At 39.9% G+C, this 11086-nt stretch overlaps 1 protein-coding gene across 1 annotated transcript; it reads right to left on the reverse strand.

Annotated features, from left to right (window-relative positions):
- Window positions 1-3001: 3001 nt before the first annotated feature.
- On the reverse strand, window positions 3002-9652 carry hepacama (hepatic and glial cell adhesion molecule a). The gene is made up of 7 exons (XM_018681247.2): window positions 9424-9652; window positions 6603-6950; window positions 5985-6266; window positions 4515-4605; window positions 4188-4255; window positions 3926-3996; window positions 3002-3555 (listed from the first exon to the last, which is right to left on the reverse strand). The coding sequence occupies exons 1-7, from the start codon at window positions 9518-9520 to the stop codon at window positions 3193-3195; spliced, it is 1320 nt and encodes a 439-aa protein (XP_018536763.1). The 5' UTR covers window positions 9521-9652; the 3' UTR covers window positions 3002-3192.
- Window positions 9653-11086: the final 1434 nt, after the last annotated feature.

Below are 11086 nucleotides of genomic sequence, written 5' to 3' on the forward strand. Positions count from 1 at the left end.
TAGCTTATTCAGTTGTTCAATCAATAAAGACTTAAAATTACCCCGGGTGGATTTCATTCCAAGTCAATTTTATCTATGTGGCCCAAAATCCCAATTTTCTACTACACACAACAAGCTCTGTCTTTTCCTTTAAGGGAAAAAAGGATGAAACCTTAGGAAGAGCGAGTGCTCCACAACAGCAGTGGTTGAAGATGTACTCAGATCCTTTATTTTAGTAAAAAGCACCAATACTTATTCTATTGAAAGTCCTGCGAATTGTTAACAGTAAATACTATTAGATTTACTTGTTCTGCAGAAAAATGGCCCCTGTTACTGATATTATTACATATTACAATACTTAATCATTCATAATGATGTATCAGTGTATAAGAAGCATTTTACTCCTGCAGCTGGTTGAGGTGGAGCAAGTTTTGACTGCTTTATATTCAGTTAGGTATTTTAATCCATTGGTTCCCCACCTATGGGTTGGGGTCCTCCAAATAATGATTCATAGGGAAGGAAAGAAGAACAAAAAAAGTTCTGCTACACAAATTCATTTCTGACTGTTTCTCAAAATTTTTTTTTTTTAAATTTTGGAATATTTTCTCCGTTTGAGCCTCAAACAGTTATTTTAATAAAAGCATATGTTGAATAAAACCATCAGGGAGTTTTAGAGGGAGATGTCTCTTTCGTGGAACTGCAAACAACTCACTGATACCTGAAACATGACAAAGGGACAAACCAGTGATTGTATCTGTCAAATAAATGTATTTGAGTAAAATACATTCAGAGTAGACATAAGTAGCACAAATTCAAATAAAAAGTAAGAGGGTTTTGCATAAAGACTGTGGCCCAACGATCAAAGGACATCAGCTATATAACTACCTCTCTTCTTCTTTTGTTTATTGACCTAAATCGAGACCAAATCCAGTGTGCTATTAGGGAATTACCTGTTATGTACCACTGACAGGTCCTGGCCCCGACACAAACAGCCCAGATAAGAGCTTTCTAACAATAAAGTCACCCTCCTCTACTGGGAATTTTACATCAACAGGCTGGTGTGAACACGGACATTATTAGTGAGAAGGCTCGACCAGGCAGGAAGAGGAGGTAATTAATTAGAGATGGAGAGTTTCATACATCATCTCTATTCAACTCATAGGACACCTATTCCTCATACATTTGCAGATACAAAAACTCATAGACACATACTGCATGCGCACAAATGTGATGCTGCTCCCCAGAGTCTAATTACTGCCTGGGCTTGCAGGCTCCTCTGCCACGATGGAGGAGAGGTAGAGCATGATGAGATACACTGTATGACTAACATACAAAATGTGAGATCAGAATGGATTAAAAGCAATGTCCAATAAGAAGGATGGCTCACTCTCATTAAATGAGGACATTTTTCACTTACCATATGCCACAAGTGATTATGCACATGTTTGTGTGCTTGCTTGCCTGTGCATGTGTGCACCCATGATGCCATATGTGTATTCATGAGTCTGTGTGCCAAGGAATAAACAGTGTTTCAAACAGAACAAAGACCACAAAGCCCAGATCAAAACAGGGGGATCTGATTTGCTTATGTAACTACCAGACTCATCACACCTTCAGTAATGGAAGATACATTTCAGGATAAAAGCAATAAATAAAATCATGCAGATTTTCATGACAAAAGATGTCCAGCTGGTCATCTGAAGGGAACACATTATCCTGATAATAGTGATGGACCAGGCCACTTGTGTGTCTGTGTGCGTTTGCATGCATTAGTACACTCTTTCACAACCTTGTACATCACAACTTAATACGGTTCAGCACGTCCTTTAATCTTTAATCTTTTTGGTCTTTTTTTATTCCATGCTGTCTGTTAGTGTTTTTGTGCAATAGGAAACAACTTGCAGTATAGTGGGGATAAAAATCATAGATACAGTTGCCATAGTATGGTTGGTCAATGAATAATCAAGAGTCTATTTATAAAAAATCATTTGGAGGCTGCAGTCAGAACTGATTCTAAATATGAACTCTTTGAGTGCATGTAATAGCCTCCTCTTGACATTTAATTGATCAGATTTTCTATACTTAGAATGTTTTGTTTTTGTTAATGATAAAAGTATAATTGGGTTTGAGCACAGCTTGATCCTCACTGACCAGCTGATGTCAAATAAATGAAAAGTAAGATGCACTTTGTCATATGTTAACCATCTGCTCATGGATGTCTTCTTTAGGTAAAGTAAAAGGGCTTAGCAGTCGTTACACATGAAACATACCTTACACAATACACTCCAAAATGTCATATGTCAACAGCTATATTTTATGGATAAAAAAATTTAAGGTAAATATTCATTTTCATGTAAATCTATCTCTTTGGAACTTTTTCCTGACAAGTGTACGTTGAAACATAGTATTTTAAGAAAATGTGTGGGTGACACCTAATGGACAAGACAGGAATTACACTCCCACTCAAGAACATTGCAAAGACATATGATAAAAGGAAGGTTTGTGGCATCAAGACCTTGGTGTATAATGTGCATAATAATAACAAAAATAAATAAATAAAGTAATATTATATAGAAACATAATATTACTGAAGAAATCAAAAACAGGTAAAACTACCTGTTGTAGTGATTGTCACAAAATTTATGACAAACTACAATCTATATGAATTGTTTTATTTCCTTAGGTTATACAATGACCTAATATAAAGAAAGAATGGTTTAAGTCTTTAAAGGAAAAAAAGAAAGAAAGAAAAAACAAACAAAACAAAATACCCAACCCAAAAAACCATTAACTTACATATGTACAGGCATAGAGGCATATCAAAAGTTCCCAATAAAATTCATAATGCAACAAGAAGCAAAACATATACCAGAGCTGGAAATGTTTAACTGTCTCAGCATCATATACATTATTTACTATATGCTGGTGGACAGGATAAAACTTCTCATATCACAGGATATCATTAAAAAACAAACAAAAAACAACAACAAAAAAAAATAGAGTCATATGTGCATAGCACAAGAAATGATGATAAATAATGGAATATGAAGACAAAGAGTTAGCAGTAAGGGATCTTGTCTCTTATTCTAGGGCATCAAATCCATTATTCTCATTATCCTCAGGATGCAACAGAATACCAACAAACTATATATGTACTTTACATATCACAGAATGAAAGCATACATCCCAGGAATGTTGAGAAAGTTGCAGTGGTCACTGTTGGGATGGACAGTGAGTCTGATCACTGGGATCTGCACACTCTGCCTCTACAGGCAAGTGGCTGGTTGGGATGCCAACTGGAGGACGGACCTTTCTTATAGGGCTAAAACTGCGTGGGGATGTGCCGGGGGAGTGAGCAGGTGAGCGGACGGGGCGCAGGGTAGGACCTGGAAGGGGCTGTGGGAGAGGTTGTGCCAGTGGAGAGGGGCTGCGAGGGTACCTGCGTGGGGCAGACCAGATGGGCCGATCAGTTCTGTTGGAAGAGGGGGGAAGGACTGGAGCATAGGTTGCAGGGATGCTCATTTCTGATTGGCTGACAGCATTGCCAGAACACTCTTCCAAACGCTCCAGAGTCTCCTGAAACAAGAAGATACATGTGTTACAATCATCATCTGATGCATTTTAGCTATGATTCCCATTTTAATGAAGCCATAATTTGTGCCAGGGCATGTTTTTAGCCATCCATGACTAGCAACGTAGCTCTATGGATGGCAGTTTTGGTCTGCCACGTTTATGATATATGTCTAGGTGATGGATTGCCATGAAATTTAGTGTAGACATTCAGGGTCCCCAGAGGATCAATTCCAATGACAGTTGACAGTTGACATTTTGACACACTGCCTAAGTGCAGCTGCACAGGGCTGCTAGCATGGCTGTAGACTATTCGTCTGTTAGTGGCTCATATAAATGCTAAATGGGAATGTTTGGGGAAAAAAGAGTGACTTACATCTTCATTGAGAACATAAAGAGGCATTGGGCTCCTTCGACCAAGTGTAGTTGGTTTGGGTACAACATCAACTGCAAATAAATATGTTATATCATTAAATAAATATATTATATAATTGTTGACAAAGTTCTTGAGTATAATGTGTCTCAAAGGTTAATTACAATGTGATTAAAAAAGTGTAAAAGTATATGTTTATGTATATGTATATGTGTATGAATACATTCTATGAGGACCTATCATCTAGGAAGTAACTGTTGCTCACCATCATTGCCATTTTCACTCTGCTCTATATAGACGGGAGCTCTTTGGGGGACAGGTCGATGCTTCTTTCTACATCAAGAAAAAATTTTTAAAACACATCCAATCCTCACTCCAAAACTATGGTTCGTACAAGGTCACTGTGCTCATTAATTTCCCACTAAATGTTCAGGGTAGTAGAGTATGGTCACACTATTGAGCTACTTGAGATTCTAGTCACATACTCAAGTGCAATATCAAAGCCAATGAGAGACAGAGAGGGAGAGAGAGGGGAGAAGAAAGAGAAGGAGAGAGAGAAAGAAGAGGAAAAAGAAGAAAGAGTAGCTCTCACTTGGAGGGTTTCCAACAGGCACACACTGTCACCAGGGTGATTAGGAGGAATATGCCCCCGGTGGACAGGATGATGTATAGCGAGCTCCGTCCTGAACCAAAGTGATATGGAGAGGTAGATGAGGGCACAAAGAAAGAAAGAAAGAAAGAAAGAAAGAAAGAAAGAAAGAAAGACAAAGAGGTTTGTGTCAATAACACAGCACAACAGGGCAATTCAATTTCCCACTCACTGACTTGTACCTTTTATGTATAGAATCTGAAGATTAACCTGCTTTACAACAATATTTCATGCAATGCTTCTGTCAACCTTTTCCTACTTGTGTCTCTGACAATGGGAAATTAAAGTTTGCAGTAGAAGTGTCTTCAAGGTAGTAAATTATTTTTTTTCTTTTTTTCCCTATTTTAGATCTTAAGCTTATAATGAAACATGGCCAGGATATGGAGCATGCAGAACATTAGTTTTTTTTTTCTCCACTGCCAAGTCCTTTAAGTGTGCTGGCATGAATAAGGTGCAGTGAAGTAGCACATTAGGGTAGTCACTTTGAGACTTTGTGCTGTGCTGCTATGCATGTACAGGGAATAGAGAACAGTTTGAGGGCCTGTAGCTGTCTCCTCATGCAGCACATCACAGTACAGCAATAATGAAGTCAGGATTACTGAGGTCCACTGAGGCAAAGCGTTCCCCCCACCTGCCTTCTTTTTCTGCTCCCTCCTCATAAATAACTGTCCATTCATTGGATTAGACTGCCTCTCCCTCTCTCTCAGGCTGACATGTGGCTCTACACTGGTGCCCAGTAACAGCCGCTCTGAGCCAACTCTGCTGCACTCACAGCCTGGATTTGCACTTGTTGTAAACAACATTGTTAGAGAGGCAGGCATGAGATGGTAATTGCTTCTGCCAGCTACTGAAAATGGATGGTTGTTCAACAATGAGATAAATATTTACAGTTTTCATAATCAGACTCTTTCCAAAAAAAAAAAAAAAGGAAATAATGTACATTTTTACTCTGCTACATTTAACTGACAATTGTAGTGAAACAGGTTAATTTGCAGATTAAACGCACACACACACAACAAACAGTACATACAGTAGTTTACCCTGACTCTGTCTCAGCCAACTGCAAAATCAATATTCTCCTTACAGTCGATTGCCTATGTAATAATCCATGCTAATAATAATAATAATAATAATAATAATAATAATAATAATAATAATAATAATAATACAATATTATAATATATGACAACATAATACTGAGGAAGATCATTCTACATAATGAGCACTTTTAAAACTCTAATTACAATTTGAGTATTTTAACACTGTGGTGTTGCTTATTTTATTTAAATAAAGCACCTGAATACTTCTTGCACCTCAGCTAGAAACCCATCTGAAGTTATCATACCATCAACTCTGCTTCCTTAATATAAACATGTTTAACTTGAGATCCTACCGGTGTAACATGCCACCTACTGTAGACAGTGAGCTTGACAGGAACGCTCTTCATGCTGCTGATGGGGTTCTCCACCGTGCAGGTATAAACATCATCGTCTGACATCAGAACTCGTGCGATGGTCAGCACCTTTTGGTCATGTGAAAGCAGCAGGCGTGAGTCATTGGTCAGCGCCTTGCCTCCCTTCAGCCAACCGTAGATGGGCTTTGTGCCGTTATCATGGGAACAGTGCAGGTTGAAGTACTCACTGTACTCCAGGACAGACGAAGCCATCATCTGGATATAAGGTTTGGACACAGGAACTGAGGATGACAAGACAAAGGCACGAGGAGGTTGGGGAGGGCTTGAGATTGAAATTCAAAGATATAAGAGGGTGGTTGACCTCTAGTTATATAAGAACAGCTGATAAGTGGAATCCCAGTTATTGTCTTAAAAAGAACACCACCAACACTGTGAATCATTCTGTGTCGTGCTCTGGAAAAGTAAACTTGAGTACTACAATTACACTCTCTTGGGCAAGATAATGTATTTTCAACTTGTATTGATTTTGTTTTAGCTCATAACTCCTCTTCAGTGTCCTGTTCTGACTGAGAGAAACCAGCTCTTAAAAAAAAGAAAAGGAAGGTAATTCTGCATACCATCCACAGTGAGCTCAATGTAGTGCTCTCCAGTGAAGCTGTCATCTGTGATGGAGATCTCCACTTCGTACGCCCCTTCATCTGACAGCTGAAGGTTGTGAAGCAGCAGTGACCCGTTCTCAAACACCAGGATACGGTTGCGGTACTCTGGCCTCAGGTTCCCTATGATGTCTGTTCCTATGGACTGCACCACGGTGATTGGTTTCTCTTTGTTCCTCTTCAGCTGCCACTTAATCACAGGCTTGTCGGAGCTGCTGCTGGAGTAGCTGACTGACAACAGGGCCTCTTTACCCACGGTGCCCCTCACCACCTGGGTTTGGGTGGTCACATTCACCCCTGATACCTCACCTGGGTAAAAGGCACAGAGACGGTGATGAAGTCTCAAACTGAGGAGCAGACAGGGAGGAATAGAAGAATAGTGAGGACTTGTTTTGGGGACTGTCACTAGGCTGCCTCTGATGGTCTGCCAGTGAGGAGAGATCAGAGGAACAATCATTCACACACACTGAAACAATAGAGGAGTTATGCAAAAACACACTAATTACTGCTACACTAATTACTATTACTACCAGTACAAACAGAAATGAAAAATCAGACCAGTAAGGGGTGTGGATGCGATGGCCCTATAGACCAGAGGTAGAAAATAACAAACCACATTTATACAGGTACAGGGATCTGCTGTTAATGCTGTATTATCATTTTATTTCAAAATTCCTGTTTGTGCGATTTTTCATTACTACATCTAAGATATTGGGCTGTATTTGAAAATATTGGATTTGTCACTCTATTTCATTTATGTGATTTTTGTAGACACAAAAACTGTATAATAAACCCCAGAATGCGTTTTGTTGTTAGGTTTTGAACTCGGTCTTTTATTATCAATTGGTAATTTACTTTACTCATACATTTCTGACAAGATCACCACACTCACAGCACAAAGCTGGGATGCTGTGGGGCCTAAAAAATCAAACATGGAAAAAGGAAGACTTGCCAAGATCCAATGCATGTATCTAGTAATGAATCTAAAAGAACTATTTAAATATTTGCATACTGTACAGAGGCTGCCATTCTCCTCACAGTCTCCTGTATTAGTAATTGAAATAGAAAAATTGAATATCTTTCCATTATGCCAGCTCTGCCCTGTCAGTTCTTTTTCTACCACTGCTTAAAACATGAAATCCACTTTGTAAACAATTTTACATTGTGTCTCACTGACTGACTCATTAGCTATGATTCGAATTAAACAGCTGATTTCATGGGTATAGATTATATTTTCATATCCCTAACTGGAAAATAATGGATTTGGATGTAAGCAATAAAACATTTTTTAAAAATTCAGAATCCCTTTATTTACAAAGAAGCTTAAGTTCGTTTTTTATATCTTGATGCCATCATAAAGGTCTTTCATTCTTTAGGCCTTTGCTCAAGAGGTTTTTTCTCAGTTGCAGACTTAATGAATAAAAATTCTATGCATTTTTGCCTTAAAACTGCCATTATTGTCAGCTTACACTATGCACACAAATAAACTCACATGCACACATGTTGCTTTGCTTTTACGGCGGCCCATGATGTCTAGCCATGTCTTGATCACTAATCTGTTTCTCAAGAACTCCCCCCAGGAATTCCTCATGACCCCTCATCGTGAACAAGTAATAACTAATTTTGATTTGTGCTCTCCAATTATCCTCCACCTCCTACAGGGAAATAGGGATAAGGTATTACAGTGTGAGTCACATTTCATCCTTTATAGGGGAGCCCTGTCTTGGAAACCAAACACAGCAAAGCTATTATGTTCACAGCAGAGGTTCCTATAACTCAGCCGTAGCTGGACACATGGAGGTCTAAACATTGGCTGTGGGCCTGTGAGGGGCATCCTACTGTTAGGCCTCAGTGATGAAGAAATGGACCCAGGAGAGAGAGGGTGAGAGAGAGAGGGAAAGAGAGAGAGACTCTGCACTGTTCACTATTCTTTGCAGTGAGGCAGTTAGCAGGGCATCGCCTCATTGCCGTGGAAACCATTTGGTCCGCCTGACAGGGGTTTCCAAGGCAATAAGACAAAGGGCATAATTGTTGGAACAAGTTTCTTCCTCTGAAAAGAGTGAGAGAGGGTTAGAGAGGGAGAAATACAGAGAGAGAGAGGGAGAGAGAAACTCTTTGTCACTGGTGAAGTTGGAGATAGACACAGGATCCAGTGATTCTACCAAAACCAGCCTGGTTGGGTAAACTCGACCCTTGGTACGGCCATGAAATCAAATCATACATTTAAAAGCAAAATCACCATATGGGTAAACCTTTGACTTTTTCTCTAAAATGAACTCTTAAGCCTAAAGCTTCCCATTCACACAAAGCAGGCCATGCCCTATAAAACAGCTCTCCTCAAAAGTTGATATCAAGACACTTAACCTACACATCCCCTCTTACACACCTACAATAGCCACTCCAGGATCCTTTGAGCTTTTGATGGGGGCCTAATAAAGAGCACCACCCATGAGCGGATCCATTGTGCTAGAACACAACAACAAGAAAAAACATCTTTGACTAACTTAATCTGGATTAACTGAACTTCCTAAATACTGGGGATTTAGGTTTGGATCTGGTGAGAGTAAATCAAAGACTGTAAAATAAGACAGCAATGTCAATCTTTCACTTGAAATCATAATTACTGAGAATGGGCCCAATCAAGTTTCTCTCTACCAGAATTTCATAATTTAAGAAAAATATACTTATTTGGTCACCATCTGAAGCATACAATAGCAGTCTCCTGGAAATTCTCATCAATCAATTCTAATCTTTTGATAGCCCAACAAATGTTTGAACTTACCTGTGAAGAGAAGGAGGAGGAGGCCAAAGAGCGTCAGTAGCGGAGGAATGTCAGTGAAACTGTCACTTGTAGAGGAGGTCTTCCTCTCCACCTTCATCTTGTGTCCTGGGCAGAGTCTTTCTCCCACTTAGCGAGCATGGTTTATCCACCCTGGGCACGTCTCCGCAGCTCAGCACTCTCTTCACTGCCTGACTGCCTGACTGCCTGCAACACTGGCCTCAGCCTGGTCACACTGAGCCCCACTCTCCTCACAGCACCCCAGTCACAGCCAACAACAGCCAACTCTGTGTGTGTGTGTGTGTGTGTGTGTGTGTGTGTGTGTGTGTGTTTGTGTGTGATTGTGTGTGATTGTGTGTGTGCATGTTTGAGTGAGACAGAGACATAGTGTAGATGAGCTCCCCTCTTCCACTCCACACTGCCCTTTCAGAAAGGAGATGAAAGAAAATAGTGTTTGCTTTTTTAGGTGGTTACTCATCTTAAAGTGTCTGTTATTTTTCAAAGCTTTCTGAAAAAAAGCGCTGTCTACTTTCCTTCATTTTTTACATCCTAAGCAAACCATCAAAGAGTTGAATTCACTCCTGAGTTGAGCTACTTTGCAATTATTCCTGCTGGGAAGAACTACTGCGCTTCAGCCAAAACTGTGGCTCTAAGAGAAGCCCACTTAAAGCTCTGAAATGTCTGAGTTTGAAAAACAGCTCACTTCCCCCTTCTTTGGCCCACTTTTGTCACATTATGCAAACTTGTCTCTGGACTGGAGCACACAGTAAACTCACAATTTGTCACTTGGCAACAAGCCCTGCTGTTGACCTGCACACAAACACATACAGCCTCTAGGCATTTTGCTTGTACAGTTCTTGTCAGGTGCATGATCCATGGCACTGTACCTGGCTGAGAGCTGTATGGTAATAAAGCTAACCAATAGAGTAACAAATAAAAGAAAAGACCTGTACCTATTTTGTCCTCTAGGTGGTGTAGAAGCTACACTGAGGCAGACTGAATTGGGAGAAATCAGAAGAAGGATGCAATACTTAAGCAGAAACTACCAAAACAGTGCTGGTTTTGGCATTAAAGTTTTGACTTGTAATGTCACTATGCTTTTGCTCATTTTGTTTCCTTTCATTTAAATATCCATCCATGTGAAAAACAAAAGACACGTATGTCAAAAGGTGTAAAAGGAAAAAAAAACATCACATGTTCTTCAGCAGAAAGTCTTCAGTCTGAGTACAAAATACAGTAGTCTGAACTAAAGATTTTAGTGCTTTAGATCTTTCTCCTGACAGCCCATCTAACATGGAGTTCTAATTTCTCATAAGCTGCGATGTCACTTTTTATCAAATCAGACATGATGCCATGTGTGAAGTCCCCATATGTCACATCAATCATTTTCTGCTGTGTTTTGGAGATTAGGGCATTAGTTTGTGTGCACTGATGAGTCATTCATTTTATAAGTCATCTCTCCCAGTGTAGGAAAGCAGTCTTTTGTGGAGTTTTTAGAGCATTTTGTTTGACAACAAAGGAAGGTTTTATGCAGAGGAGGACGCATGGTTGACAGAAAGCATCAGGACTGTGGGAACAGCTGCTGTTCGCCACTGTTCTCCCAAGGCTTCAGACTCCTGTGTAGTCAGCCATCAAAGCCAAACCTCTCCCCTCCACCTCTCCCCTC

Source organism: Lates calcarifer, linkage group LG21, assembly GCF_001640805.2.
Source record: "Lates calcarifer isolate ASB-BC8 linkage group LG21, TLL_Latcal_v3, whole genome shotgun sequence".
NCBI classification, from domain to species: Eukaryota; Metazoa; Chordata; class Actinopteri; family Centropomidae; genus Lates; species Lates calcarifer.